At 34.7% G+C, this 16,112-nt stretch overlaps 1 protein-coding gene across 5 annotated transcripts; it reads left to right on the top strand.

Annotated features, from left to right (window-relative positions):
- The first annotated feature begins 5,549 nt into the window (after positions 1-5,549).
- Positions 5,550-10,847, top strand: LOC131640700 (transcription factor GTE4-like). 5 transcript variants are annotated; one of them, XR_009295314.1, is made up of 10 exons: positions 5,550-5,758; positions 7,198-7,606; positions 7,694-7,742; positions 8,018-8,205; positions 8,302-8,373; positions 8,491-8,826; positions 8,923-9,198; positions 9,290-9,788; positions 10,266-10,486; positions 10,574-10,847. XR_009295314.1 is itself a non-coding variant. In XM_058911084.1 (3 exons), exons 1-3 carry the CDS (start codon positions 7,262-7,264, stop codon positions 8,035-8,037), a joined length of 411 nt encoding a protein of 136 aa, XP_058767067.1. In that variant the 5' UTR covers positions 5,991-7,261; the 3' UTR covers positions 8,038-8,217. The 5 variants fall into 5 exon arrangements, 1 of the variants encoding a protein (XP_058767067.1); XR_009295315.1 differs by lacking the exon at positions 5,550-5,758 and having other exon boundaries at positions 5,971-7,606; positions 8,491-8,562; positions 8,696-8,826; XR_009295313.1 differs by lacking the exon at positions 5,550-5,758 and having other exon boundaries at positions 5,971-7,606.
- Positions 10,848-16,112: the final 5,265 nt, after the last annotated feature.

A 16,112-nucleotide genomic window follows, 5' to 3' on the forward strand; every position in this document is an offset into this window, starting at 1 on the left:
CCCATTTTATTGTGGTGTTCTAGGAGCGGAAAAGTTATGTTCAATTCTATATTTATCACACTATTTTTCAAAAGAATAATTTTCAAATTCTCCACCATGGTCACTACGGATTGCAACTATTTTGGTGTTCATCTTATTTTGACATAACCTTGCAAATTGAGTAAATGCTGGAAATGTTTGATCCTTACTAGGTAGGAAGATTGTCCAAAAAAATCTAGAGTAATCATCGACGATGACAAAACCATAGGTGTTTCCAACTATGCTTTTAGTCCTTGAAGGGCCAAAGAGATCCATGTGAAGAAGTTCAAGGGGACGTGATGTTGAAACCACATTTTTTGATTCAAAAGACACTTTTGTTTGTTTCCCCTTTTGACATGCATCACATAGATGATCTTTTGAAAACTTTATTTTTGGTAAGCCGATTACTAAATCTTTTGTGACAACCTTATTTAGTAAGTCAAAGTTTATATGAGCAAGGCGTCTATGCCAAAGCCATGAGTCTTCTCCTAAAGCAATAAGACACTTGGCATTTGACTTAGACACTTCATCCAAGTTTAGCATGTAAATGTTGTTTAGTCTTGTGCCATTAAACACAATGTCTCTTTTCTTAATATGTTCAATTGTACAACCAGAATTTGTGAAAGTTACTTTGAAATCTTTGTCGCACAATTGACTAATACTTAAGAGATTATGTTTAAGACCTTCTACTAGTAAAACATCAATTATAGTTGTGGTAGACGGGTTACCTACACTTCCTTTACCAAGTATAGCTCCCAGATTGTTGTCTCCATAGGTGACATACCCCTTTTTCTTTGCGTGGAACTCAACAAAAAGTGATATGTCTCCCGTCATGTGTCTTGAACATCCGCTATCAAGGAACCACAACCTTTCGGAAATGTCAAGACACTTTTCCTGCAAAATTAATTTAGAGTGGAAGGTCCCCAATTTTCATTGGGTCCTTGGTAGTGAGTACATAAATTGTTGCACTTCGGCAACCATTGAAATACTCCTTTAGGAACTAAAATCCTTCTAAATTTGCATTTTTCAATGGTATGACCCTTTTTGCAACAATAGTGACAAGTAATATGATGAGAATATGCTGTTTTGCTAGTTGATTCTTTTGGTACAAACGTGTATTTACTATATAAAGGAGTATATGATCTTTTGAACTTATTTGGATCAACCGCAAAAGTCACTTTTGGTTGTAGAGCCTTATCTAATTTGGCCTTTAGATCTCTTACTTCTTTTTGCCAAATATGGCATGTCTCACAACCAAACCATGATGTAGGATCTTCCTCAATTTTATCCTTTTGAATATCTAGCATAGATTGTTTTAAAGCTTCCATATCCTTTTCGGTTTTCTCAACTTTTGATTCAAGATATGAAAAAAATTTCTTATTTGAGGCCAAAAGTTTGAAAGCTTCAATTGCATCTCTATGTAGTTCTTCAAAAGCTAATTTTAATTGAGCATGAGATACCTTATCTACAAGTTCGGGTTTAAGATGACTTACACGTTTCTTTTTCTTGTGTTGATGAGCCATAAGACACAAGTTTGCCGATTCTTCTTCATCGCTTGATGAGTCTTCACTAGAGGAATCACTTTCCCATGCTATATAAGCTCTTCTAGGCTTGTTGTGACCTTTGCTTTGATTCTTCTCTTTCTCCTTCTTAAGGTATGGACAATCCGGTTTGTAATGACCAACTTTACCACAATTGAAACAAAGACCTTTGGATTTTCCTTTGTTATTCTCATCTTGTTTGTACTTGTTGAATTGCTTCCTATAGTTGATCAAGCTTTTGTCAGAGTGTTTTGCTCCATTTTTCTTTATGTATTTGTTATATCTTTGTATAAACAGTCCCATTTCCTCATCATTCGAGTCTTCCTCATCACTAGTATCACTATCCTCTTGCTCTTGCTTTGAGGTCTTGGAGCTTGAAGCCTTTAGAGCTATTGACTTCTTCTCTACCTCTTTCTCCATGTTCTTATCTTTCTTTACCTTTTTCTCATGCATGTCAAGGCATTTAAGATGTTGCTCATGTTCTTCAAGTTTACCAAAGAGAGTGGTGATGTCTAAGGTATTAAGATCATTTGCTTCCTTTATGGCTGTAACCTTGGGTTGTCATTCCCTGTTTAAACATCTTAAAACTTTGTTAGTAGCATTTGCATTGGAAACAGGTCTATCAAGAGAATTTAAACGATTTATAAGATGCACGAATCTCTTTTGCATATGTTCGATGGATTCACCATCTTCCATACGAAAGAGTTCGAACTCTTGAGTTAACGTATTGATTCTAGCTAGTTTGACATCATCTGTTCCCTCATGGGAAACTTGCAATGTGTCCCACATAACTTTAGCAGATTTACAATGGGAAACACGATAGTATTCATCAACTCCTAGAGTTGAGATTAGAATATTTCCCGCTTTCCAATCGTATCCATATTTCTTTTCATCTTCAGCATCCCAAGTATTTTCTGGTTTAGGAATGACAGCACCAGTTGCATTTGTCATGGTAATTTTCAAGGGACCATTAACAATTGCTGTCCAAATGTTCCTATCAATGACATTGATATGAACGCACATACAATCCTTCCAATAGCCATAGTTTTCACCGTTGAAAACTGGAGCTCTATTGTGAGCCCCTTTAGGTCCGGAAGCCATTTTTCCAATAAGTGTTTCACGTAGCACAGAATAAACCAGGCTCAGATACCACTTGTTAGACGCTAGACTTAAGGATCTAGAGGGGGGGTGAATAGATGCCTCAGAATTTTTCGGATTTATCTTAAACTTAGGCGAAAGCGTTTCGGGATCGACTCGCGTCTATTCCGAACCACTATTGAAAGAATCAGATATGTGATTAAACCACAAAACAGTTAAGGATTAACGATGAAAGATCGCTTAGAGAATCAATCGGTTAAGCTAATATAGATCGTTTAACTACTTGCTTGATTAACTTTGTTTGCAATGACTTGATAATAGTTGAAGCAATATATCAAACACTTGGTGATAATGTCCAAATTGATTATGATTCAAGGTGTGGTGACTTGTGGTGTTTATGCAGAATCTTATCACACAAGTTTAACACTTGAAGCTTTGATCAATTTGCAATTATGACCAGAAATAAGCGAAACGTAAACGAAAAGATAAAAGCGATAAGAACACGATATTTGTTCAGGCAGTTCGTCGATCGTCCTCGCTACGACTACATCTGCCCCCAATTCCAAACGGGAATTGGGATGTCTTTCATTATGATTGAAAACAGTTTATACAAAGAAGATAACAAAGCGATAACGATAAACCGAATATGTTGATCCTTTGAATCTTCTTCCCCTTAATCTTTAGCCAGATCAAGTGTCTTCCAAGAGCTTCACTTTGATTCCCTTTCTGCAGTGTTTTGAATTGCTCGAACCCTTGTTCTTCAATCTTCACACTCAGTTGAATCTTTGATGAAGTCTCTTGATAAAACCCCCCAAAATTCACCAATCTTGGAGGACAAAATCCGAAGATTTTATTCACCAAAAACCCCACAAATCTTCACCCACTGGGAACCTTCAATTCCTTTCCATGGATGCTATCGATCTTGATCGCAAACTCTCAACGCAAGAATGATTGTGTGTAATTGTGTTGGAGTTGAGAAGAAGAACGAAGATGAGAAGCCTTTGTGTATCTTTCAGTTGTTGGTGTTCAGGAAGAATAATTATCAGAAAATGATTTAAATAGGAGCAGCAAACCAAGGATAGCTGAAGCGCATCATTTTGGCATATTTTGAGGTAATAGGTTGACCTACCTTATTGATTGGGTCGACCTAAGTGAGTCAGATTCACCACATTCTTGTTTGTGTCCAGTTGCGTCGACCTACATGTGCTTTGGGTCGACCTAATGACAGTTAAATTTGAGTTCTGTGGGTTTTCTTCAGTTTAGGTCGACCTAGTTACTTTATTGAGTCGACCTAAATGGGACAGAGGTGAATCTTGTTTATTTGCCACAGTTTGAGTCAACCTAGGGTGTGTATGAGTCGACCTAAAGTGCCTTGCACACCATAAAACCTGTCTTTCTTTCAGTCATTCACTTAAGGCTCGATATCTGTCCACTCATGGTGTTTGCCATGTCCACTTGGGATGTTTGCCATGAATCGAAAACTTCTTGGTGAGCGTAGGCTTATACTTACAATTTGTACACGTCTACGCCTATTATCAGGCATGCCATCAACACGAAGGTTGAGAGCATGCATTTCTTCGTTAAAGTTCGCCATTTGAGTGGACATTTCTTGGTAGTGGTGGTCGGTCTTGGCGGCGTAGTCGTGTTGTTCTTGTTGTATTTCTCGAACGAGCCTTAGTGTTTTGTTTTGGTTTGTCTGCATAGTTTGAAAAAGTTGATCTTGGCGTAGAATTGCAGCATACATGGCGTGAGAGTGATTGGCGGAGGGTTATTTGGAAGAGGTTGATGAGCATCGGGTTGTGGATCATGAAAAACATTATTCGCTTGGTCAAACTCGTGTTCCATTTCATCTACCGGTTCGTTATGTGGTTCAACTTGGTTTCCTTGAGGTTCTTCAAAAATAAAGCGCCAAAGTTGAACATATCTGATGTTAATCTGTTCAGGACACGGTAAAATGACATTGGGAACCAAAATTTTTTTGACGACCAGGGTGTAGCGACCGTCAGGTCGTGGTGACACAATATGTGAGTCACGGCAATATGTGAGATCCAGGAACTGTGCTGGCATCATGTACTGTGCGAGTGAAAGGATTTCATCAGCGAGGCCCAAGGAGTATGCTAAGGTGGTTACTATATCGTCAAAGCAGAAAGGGTTTGTAGCGGGAGAGTTGACGCATCCTTGGATATGTTAAGTCGAAATGTGACATCCCATCGTTTGATGAATATTTTTAAATGTACTATGATTTTCGCTTATAATTGCGGGGTAGAATTAGGGTGTTACATAAACGGCACTTAAAATGGAGTTACGGATCAAAAGATACATCATTTCAAAGTTTGGAAAAAGTCTCATACAACAGGGTCCACTTAGCGACCCTCCAGCGAGCTTAATGAAGTTCAATTTCAACAAGCCATCTTGAAGCGGGCTTGTGCAGACTAAAAACAGTAACTTTCAATTTTCGCAGCTCCGCCACTAGTGCAAAATGAACAATATAATTTTAAAATTTACACCCAATATTTAAAAAATGGGTGTAAATAAAAAACGTGGTGGCAATTTTGTAAATAAAATGTTATTTTAAGTATAATCAGGTGACCATTTACACCCTTTTTTTTAAAATGGGTTTAAATTAAAAATATTATTATAATCAAATTTTAATTATTCCCATTAAACTAAAAACGGGAGTAAATTTATATAAATTAAAAAAATATTTAATTTTATAACTCATTATTTAATCTGTGTGACATATTTGATGAATATAATGTGTGAGATATATTACATAAATAACATTTGAACATTATTATTATTAACATTATTAACAAATTAATGTGTGACAAATTATTATTATTAACATTATTAACAGATTCATTTTCACGATCCATTTTCATTTCACAAAACCCATTTTCATCTGAAACTCAGATTCATCCATGGATCAACTCATCGAAACTCATTTCACCGAAACCCAAAATCATCCATCGATTAACTCATCGCATGCACCCTTCTCTCATCGCACAACTCATTTCAGCGAAACTCTTACTCTCATCGCATAGCTCATTCGCTCATTTCACAGCTCAACGACGTGCACGATGAAGAAACCTGACTAATTGGTTAGTGTTTTTTTCTTCAATTTAGGGTTTAATATTTTAGGTAGAACATTAGAGTTTAATATTTAAGAGTAGAACATTAGGGTTTGTTGATCAATATATGATTGAATATTTTTGAAATTAGGTTGCGATGGTTTCATATATTCACTTATTTTGCGATGGTTTCATCTATTCTAAGATGAATATTTTTGAAATTAATGTGTTGATGTTTATTTTTTGGGGGTAATGGTTTTGTTTTGTGTGATTCTGTTTTTTGATTTCACTGATTTTACTCTTTTGTTTTTGGGTTTTTGATAATCTAATTGGATATGTGCGGTTCTATATCCTTTCCGGGATTTTCTGGTTTTTGTGTTTATGTGCATCTATTATAACCAAACACCTCACATTTTCCATTATAAGTATATTTGTTAATAATGTTTATATCATTTCTCAACAATATCTTCGTATCCATTATAATATAAGTATATTTTTAAAGAGTTGGGTGGAAATTTGCATTGTTGTCAATACACCTCCAGATGAATAAATATCAACTTGTAGATTTTAAATGATGTGTTCTGTTGAAAAATGTAAAGATAACTCTCCAAACCTTTTTTTAGTTTCTTGTCTTATAATACTTGGTTCCTGGAAGTTATTTATTTAGTAGTTCCATTGGTAGGGTCATTCCAGGATATAGAGTATAATGTAAAATTAGCTTTATCTTGAACTTTTCTCAGCATTAGCAGTTACTTTTTCTTATGCATTGTAAATAATGTATAGCATCATGTTTGAAATTGAAGAAGCTTTGTATTATTTAACTTCCTGGATGAAGTGATTAACCATAAACAGTCCTAATTTGTGTATATTTGATCATAAATTATTTAACTTCCTGGATGAAGTGATTAATCATAAACAGTCCTGGATGAAGTGATATTGCAGATGTTAGATGTTTAGATTAGAGATAATGATGGCGAGAGTTGCCTAGTTGGTGTTTGAAGGTTGGAGATTAACAGTTGGGGGGAATAGTGGAAGGGTGTGGGAAATCCTACTGATGTAGTATGGGAGTTTTGGTTCTCACATTTCTTGTATAATAATGTTTGGTAGGATGTGATGATATCATTAATTAGGTAGGGTAGTTAGTGTTCTGTAGCATGTGTACATTGCTAACTGCTGCTGCGCATTGAGTTTCCTTGATGACAATTTTATTATTTGTGGTGGCAGATTCATGAATTTTGGTGTTATACTAAAATAATATTTGTCATGTAATTCTCTACATCTTCATAATACCATTCCATGCACTAGCTTACAACTGTGAAATATTTATTCAAGGGAGAATTCAATCTGTGGTAGCACGACAAGGCAATTTTTGGTCATTTTACTTGTGTTTGCTGTATCATACTAATGTATTATTGTGATGTTAATACTACTTATTTCCTACTTTTCTCAATGTCTTCTCCGCCTCAAAGATTTTTAGTTAGGTTCTGAAAGTGACAGGGAGAACAATGATAGCTGGGATCATAAAGTGTAACTATGAACAATACTCCATCAAGTAGAACCCCAGCCCCAAAAAAGCCAAAGGCAAAAGATCCGAATAAAAGAGACATGACATTTGATAAAAAGCAAAAACTAAGCACAAACCTTCAGGGTTTACCTCCAGAGAAGCTTGATGCTATTGTACACATCATTAAGAGGAGAAATTTAGCCTTGAATCAACATGATGATGAAATTGAAGTGGACATTGATAGCGTGGATGCTGAGACTCTTTGGGAGCTTGATAGATTTGTGACCAACTATAAGAAAAGTTTGAGCAAAAACAAGAGGAGGGCTGAAGTTGCTCGAGCTAGAGCAGAAGCTTTGCAGAATTCCATCCTGAGGGTAAGGGATTGGATTTTAACTTACAATATTTGGTAATGCATACTTTGGGAAGCAATTTTTGCTAAACATATTATCTCTTACTTTCAGTAGAGCCAGCCACCAGCTATGATAGAGATTTCTAGAGAACCACAAGCAGGTAAATTTTAATTTGTCACAGTATTTCAGACTATTATATGTTCCTGGAAGCTATTCATTTAGTAGTCATATTGGCAGGGTCGTTCCAGGATCGAGTAATGTGTAAAACTAGCTTTATCGTATGAACTTTTCTCAGCATTAGCAATTATTTTTTCTTATGCATTCTGAATTATAGTATTATGTTTGAAATTTAAGAAGCTTTTTATTATTTAAGTGACCGGAAAAAGTGAATAATCATATACAGTGCTAATTTGTATATTATATTTGATATTGCAGATGTTAGATGTTTAGATTAGAGATAATGATGGCGACAGTTGCCTAGTTGGTGTTTGAAGGTTGGAGATTAACAGTTGGGGATAATAGTGGAAGGGCGTGGGAAATCCTACTGATGTAGTATGGGAGTTTTGGTTCCCACATTTCTTGTATAATAATGTTTGGTAGGATGTGATGATATAATTAATTAGGTAGGGTAGTTAGTGTTCTTGTATAATATTGATAAGTTCATTCTCATGATTCATTTTTTCAGTTTTAATTTAACTACAACCATGTTTTTTATGCAGTCATCTTGAGAACAACCACTTGGCATGTATGCTGCCAGCCTCTTTGGAGAACCTTCTGAATTTGAGGGAACTGTAAGCTATCTCACACTCACATGAGTAGTTTTATCACTTACGAATGCAGCAATATCGCGCGTGTGCACTCTCAGACGTTATGTTTTGATATTTATGTTGTGCTTATAATTGTTGCAGCAGGTATGTTCAGAACAATATGTTATCTGGAACCATACCGTCTGATCTTTTGAGTAGAAATTTGGTTTTAAAGTGAGTATTGTTTTTCCTTGAAATACAATTGCTTCAAATGGATCAATACATTTCTTATTTAAAGATATGCTAGAGAGATTGACATGATTCACAGTAAGGCTCATTCAAATTGAATGCCAACATTTCCCTGTAGAATGAAATAACGTAGTTGGTTCCCCTTCCAAGTTTCTAGGGATTTCAGAGGATGTTCAAGAAGCAAATTGTGTGTATTAGCTACTTCCACTGTCAAATTGCTGTCAAATTCGCGCCAACATCAGAAGCTAAGTACGACTTCTAATAGTACTAGTTAACAACAACTTTTTTGGCTTTAAAAATCCCGACAGAAGAAACGTATACTAAGTGTTCTTTTATGAACTGCAGGAATTGTTATCTTGGATCACTAGATTATACAAAAGTAGTTGGTAAAATCGTTGTTTGTGTTAACGATGATCCAAATATTTCAAGGCGCATCAAGAAGCTAGTTTTACAAGATGCAAGAGCCATAGGGAGGATACCATTCGACGAGAACAATAGAGATGTGTTTCCTTTGATGCAGGCGCATTTCCCTTCACAGAGATTGGAAATCTTGAACGACATCAGATCCTTCAGTACATAAACTCTACAAAGTATGATCAATCTTTACATAAACTATATCGGGTAAGCCGTTATTTCAGCAATGAGAGTAAATGTAAAATGCCTCGACATAATATGCTATCTATATTCTCATTCTATCTTGTTTCTGTTACAGGAATCCAACTGCAACAATTCTTCCAACTGCAACAATTCTTCCAACAACAGAAGTTAACCAACTTCAGATAGCATACACAATAGAAGAAAATAAGAAGTCACATAATGTTTTGATATATCTTGTTTGGAGCATGTGATTTGCAAATATGTTTCTAATGACATGTTGAACCTTCAGATGAAAGTGAGGAGGAAGGGAGTTTGGTGCAGAAACATCATTATCATCACGTTCTATACCTGTACAGACCGCCAAAGCTGCCAATTCTTCTGGTGGACTTGATCTGAATGTGACTCAATGAGTCTACACTGTCAAATAGCAGTGATAAGAAGGAAGGAAGCAAAAGATTTTTTGGGATAGATCTTGAAGCTTACTTAAAAAGAGGGTTCTCGAACGGTATTTCTCAGGAGACATCCAATGGTTTTGATTTTTTTCGATCCGATTCCACCGTACCGTGTCTCTCTTCAACCACCATCTATCGCCGTTCGTGCCACCGTAGACGCTGGTAAACCTAATTCCGCCACTCTCTTCTGCTCTATTTTCTTTCCTTTCATACTTCCCTAATCCTGTTGCAACTGAATAATTGATTCAATCGAATTGCCACTGTTCCTGACGGTACCACTTTCCGATTCGTTTCCTTCATCATTTTTACTGTTTTCTACCTCTATGTCACAAGTATATGAAAATTCGCAATTCATATTTCAGTATTTGTATCATGCATGTAGGTATAGTTAGATTTGTTAATGTTTGAATGAAGTGACATTAAGATCTAGGGGAGCATTGATCATGCTTCTAGCGATTCAGAAATTATTTGATTGATAATTTAAAAATGATTGTGATATTGTTTTCGATCAGATTTGTGCATTGCCGCGTTGATCGATGAAAAATTTTGGTGTAACTGTTAAATTGAAATTAGTGTGTTTCTTATTAGAGGCAGTCTTGTTCAAGAAAATTTACCAATTTCATTCGGTTTTTTGTACAGGAATTTGGTATTATGCTGATGAAATTGTGAATCCGTGCATAGTGCTCGAGCTTTTGAGTAATATGGCATTAGCTTTGTGTTCTTCTATCCTTGAAGATTTATTTAACATAGATAGGATAAGGATAAGGATCTTTTCATTATTTTATGGACTTTGGCAGTACATGTTCAGCAAGTTAGAGCTTCATGGACTCATTTTAGGGATTGACAAGGCTGGCAAAACGGTAAAACATATTTTAACCTCGTAGTTTTTAAGAAATTAGAGGTTTGTTGTGTGGCTCTGAATTGCTATATAATGAATAATTTTGTAGACTTTGCTTGAGAAGATGAAGTCGGTGTACACGAATGTAGAAGGTCTTCCTCCGGATCGAATTGTGGAAAGCAATTGCTTCTCCAGGGCGTGGTATTTTGGCCATGGATGAATCCAATGCTAGATGTGGAAAGCGGTTGGATTCAATTGGACTAGAGAACACCGAAGCTAACCGTCAAGCATGGCGTAAAATTATATATGAAGAAAGTGTTATGACTTAGTTAAAATATAATTTTTATGTGTATGATTTTATAATACTTGAAATATTATGACTGTACCTGATTTTGTATACTTTTTGGTTAATATTAAAAATATTTTACTTAGTTAAAATATGAATTTTATGTGTATGATTTTATAGTATTTGCAATATTATGACTGAAAATGAAATATAACTAAATGGTGTATATGAAATAGGGTGTAAATAGATATAATTGCTCATTCATAAATGGATGAATGACGTATTTACACTCGATTTTTATTAAAATAGGGTTTAATTAAGAATATATCTACACCCGATTTTTATTAAAATAAGGTGTAATTAAAACGTAATTACGCCCAATTACACCCGATTTTTATTAAAACAGGGTGTAATTAAAACGTAATTACGCCTAATTACACCCGATTTTTATTAAAAAAGTGTGTAATTAAAAACGTAATTACGCCCAATTATACCCGATTTTTATTAAAACAGGGTGTAATTAAAAACGTAATTACGCCAAATTACATCCGATTTTTGTTAAAATAGGGTGTAACGTAGAACATATTTACACCCGATATTTTTAAAATAGGGAGTAATTACGAACGTATTTACACCCGTTTTAAACGGGTGTAAATTTGTTAGACAATTCTCACCCTGTGGATATACACCCGATTTTTATTAAAAATAACGGGTGTAAATTTAATAAAAAACGGGTGTAAATTAACATTTTTGTACTAGTGCGCTTAGCAGACCAACTCCGCTTAGCGAGCTTGCGCATTTTCAAATTTTCACTCAACATCCGCTTAGCGAGTCAGGGGCCGCTTAGCGGGCGTGCGATTATGCAGAAAAATAACAGAGCGAACAAACCTACATAATCCCACTTCCCCCACACCAAACCCTTTTCAAACAGCAATTAGAAGCATATAACAATACCAACTAACATCATTCATCAACAATAATCATGCAAAACATGTTTTCAACCATAATTTCATGGAAATCTATCACAAACTCTAACAATACAAAAACTATGAAATTGAAAGGTTAAAGGTTGAACACAAATCACAACATCATCCACTCATCTAAACCTCTAATAATACATCAAATTCGTAGCAAACCATTCATCAATTTTAACATCCATTAACATTTCAATTCTTCACACATTCATGGATTTCAATTATGAAACCTAATCTCTACCATACCCATCATCATGTCAACCCTTAGAGAGTAAGAACCTCACCCTTACTTTAGCAAAAGCTTCATCTTCACCAAGGGAGTTCTTCCACTTTGTGCCCTAGCTTTCCTCTCTTCTTCTCTTCTTTCTCTTCTTTTTCACCAAAATGAGTTATGAGACTAAATCTCTAAAACCCTAACTCTTACTATCTTACTAATGGGCTTAACCCATAACTCTACCACTTAGGTCCAATACTACTAACTCCATTATATTATATATCCAATAAATCACAAAACACACTATACATAATTAAATAGCCACACAACATAAACGAATATTATTCCCATTAATATTCCACAACTACAATCGATCCATAACGCAAATAATACCAACTATCAATTGTATTTCTTCGTCTAATCCGACCATAACTTAACTGCTCCAATCAACACATTAATCCAATTACGCCCTTAGAATAATACCGATAATCCGACTTCAACTAATTCCAACGAATAAATCCTTGATCAATTTAATTAAATAATCAATTAAATACGGGGCGTTACAGCCTTGATCGTAAAGAATCCTTCAGCATGAAGAGCCTCTTGAACATTATATGTCATCCCCGATTTTTCTACAACACCAATGTACGCCGCTTCAAATCTTTTTTGATCTCCTTCCTCCACGTTAAACTGCAAATGAGCAAATTTAGGTCTACGTTCTTTTTTTATCCCCCCTACTTTCCCGTACCTGTCTTTTTCCCTCCTATCCTGCAGTCCACCATTCCTCTTCAACACTTGAGCATATGAAACATTATCATTAGTTTCTTTGTAATGTATGATATTCTTTTTGTTTTCTCCTACTCCTTCTCTCGCCTGACGCCCCTTATTAGATCCACCACCTTTCAATTCTACTCCCCTCTGAAACTTAGGTGTATTCGCATGTATCTTCCTACCCTTGATAATAATATTATCCAACGCCACCTCCAGCATCCTCGAGTCCGCTACCTTTTTGAATCTCAAAAATTCATATCGCCTCCCCCTTTTGTCTCTCTTAGGTGATATCACCACTTCTACTACCAGGCCAAAGTCCATGAATATGTTAAACATTTCCTCTGCTCCATGGTCTTCTGGGATCTCTGAGAAGAAGAAGCTTGTGAGCTTCTCTTCATCACCTACGCCTTTTCCTCTTTGTAATCTCCACCAACTTTCCAGCCTCGTCCTTGGTTTGTCATTGCGTTTTGAAACCACTTTCTACTCCCCATTAAATAAATTCTCTAATTATTTAATGACAGGAAGACATGTATGTTTTTATTAATCGGCACTTGAATTATTTAATGACAGAAGACATTAATCGGCACTTGAATTCTAACAATAGTATTAGCTTAATTTTAAGTAATAGTTTCCCACCAAATGAAATTCAGGCTAAAAGATTTAGGTTGATCTTGCAGGCAATTAATTTACAAGATCTCATAGAGGGCTGCACATCTTCTAATAATAAATATAAATATTTTAACAATCTTTTAACATGCCTACAAAATCAAATATTTTTTTTATTAATCAAAATCAAATATTTTATTTGAAATAATAAATAAAAGATATATAAGATTTCCTAGCGGATGAGAATTTGATTTCTGACTGTAACAAAATTTATGTATAGATTTGATTTCTAAAATTAAAAGATCCAATTCACAGATTATAAAAGGAGCTACATTGGTTATAATTTCTTGTATTATTAGCTCTACATTATCTTTTAACATGATTGAAACTTTCATTACAATAACAAAGCAGCACAGAGTTCGTGAGATCAACCAGCCTACAAAAGGTAAAAATCTTTATACAACATTCATATTTATACATTATAGCATGCTTTTTCTTTGTTATTATAGTTGATGCTTCTTCTTCAATACAATACTATTAATTCTTTTGTGTCACAATGCTTTTTCAATCTTTCTTTTTTTAAAAGACTTCATGTTATCGTTAATTAAACACTCTACTATTTTAGCATGTAATAATATTTTGCAATAATAATTATGTTAACGAATATTATAATTTTACCGTGATAGTCCAAACATGGTGTAATAGGTTGTTTGATTTGGATTTGGAGAAAAATATAGGTGAATTCTTATTTACCCAACTCAAAAAGTTGGGTAAGGTTACCCTTAGTGTAAAAAGCATTGAAAACAACAAACAATTATACTATTTAATAAATGAATAAATATGTACAAATTAAATGGTGTTATTTAATTGGTTGAAGGTACACTACCCATCTTTTTGTGATGGGTAGAGAAGTTGTCCCAAAAAATATTATAAATTAATTTAATAAGTTTGGATTGGATTATCAGGTTTAGATAATTGGTTTGATTGTTATAAGGAAAATATAGGAATGGTGATGGATTTTTAAAAGAAAAATCTTAGAAATTTTGACGTAAGAAAAAAATTGTTTTAATTTTTCTTAATTAATATCAATTTTTATAAAAAAAAATGTTAAGCTCATGCTTTTAATTATATTATATTATTAAATAAGAAATTAAGAAAGGTTTTAAAATATCTCAATGAAAATGTATTATTTATTTTCTTAGCTGATTATTTACTCTTCTCTATATTATTAAAAACTTGTATATCATAACTTTTTTATTGTTCAACTCTTGTATATGTTCTATAATTAAAGAAAACGAAGTTCATGACATTAGTGAAAGGTATATTTTTATACTGACAATCATTATATTTATATTTGTAGAAATGGGTCGTACCAAAATATCGATCAAATTCATTCAAAATCAAAAGGATTGGAAATTAGCTTTTATTCGGAGACAAAATGGATTAATCAAAAAAAATTCGGATTTTTCTAAAAAGTTTGGAGTTGAAGCGTGCTTAGTTGTGTATGATGGTGATGATGGTAATGCTAGACCGATAACTTGGCCACAAGACTCGACCATTGTATACTCTGTGCTTAAAAAATACGAGCATCAAAAGATCAAGACGCTTCCAAAGAAGTTTGATATTTTGCGAATAAGAAAAATATGGTTGAAGTTGAGATTTCTAAGTTATGAACAAGTATCCAACATGGAGTCCATGTTTTCATACAATGGAAGGAGAGCAACTTAAAGGCTTCATTGATATTGTAAATGCTAAGATTCAAGCTTGTAATCACAAAATTAGTATACTAAAAAATAGAAAATTTCTTTGTCAACCTCCCTACCTTCTAGTCCACCTCTGGTGAAAACCCCATACTACCCCTGACTTCGGAAATGCATTTCCGAAAATGCAAGAAAAAGGTGTTTTCGGAGATGCATCTCCGAAAACGCCTTTTTTCTTGAAAAAATTGTCTTATTTCGGAAGTTCATTTCCGAAAACAGTATTTAGGAAGTTCATTTCCGAAATGCTGCGCGTTATGCAGATTTATCAAAACACTCCCCCTCCCCCATTCATTTACCCTAACTCAAATCAAAAACAAGCAAAGGCGAAAATTTGTGCAAACACACTTCCAAGGCTGCATCAAGGCTCCAATCACATTGCTATACAACATTCAAAAGCCCACAAATCACTCAATTTGTAAGTTTTAAATTTGTTAGATTCATTATTCAAATGCATGTTATTTAGGGTTTCAATTGCATAAATGATATATGGACTGGTTGTTAGTAGTATTTAGGTTGTTTAGAAGCTTTTTGAATTGGTTTTATGTTTGATTTTGGGGTCTGCCATGGAAGTTGCAAAAAACTCCATCGCAGGGATGTTTCGGAAGTTCATTTCCGAAAACACCTCCATCCCAGTTTTCGGAAATGAACTTCCGAATTGTATCAGAAGTTCAAATTTTTTAGTTTTTTATTTTGTCTCGCATATTAATCGATTTCAATTGTTTACAGGAACATGTCAGACAACCAACCAGCACGCATCAGACAGGGTAGGGAGACCCAGACTGCGTCGGCTAGAGAGGGTAGGGAGTGTCCGTTTTAATTTGCAAGTACTTTATTTTTAACGCCTTTGTTTATTGTGCCTGTTTCTTTGAAGTTTGTGTGCATGCGTTCTGACTTCTTTGACGGCGTGTCGTTGGTTTCCAACGTCTTTGTTCTTTAATGACTTGTCTGTTTCCCAAGCGTTTTTGTCCCCTTTCTTCTTTTATAAAAGGAGGTCTCATAGACCTTTCTTTCTTCATTTTTACGCAGGAATGGGTGGC

The sequence above is a fragment of the Vicia villosa genome, unplaced genomic scaffold (assembly GCF_029867415.1).
Source record: "Vicia villosa cultivar HV-30 ecotype Madison, WI unplaced genomic scaffold, Vvil1.0 ctg.003278F_1_1, whole genome shotgun sequence".
In the NCBI taxonomy this organism is placed as follows: domain Eukaryota; kingdom Viridiplantae; phylum Streptophyta; class Magnoliopsida; order Fabales; family Fabaceae; genus Vicia; species Vicia villosa.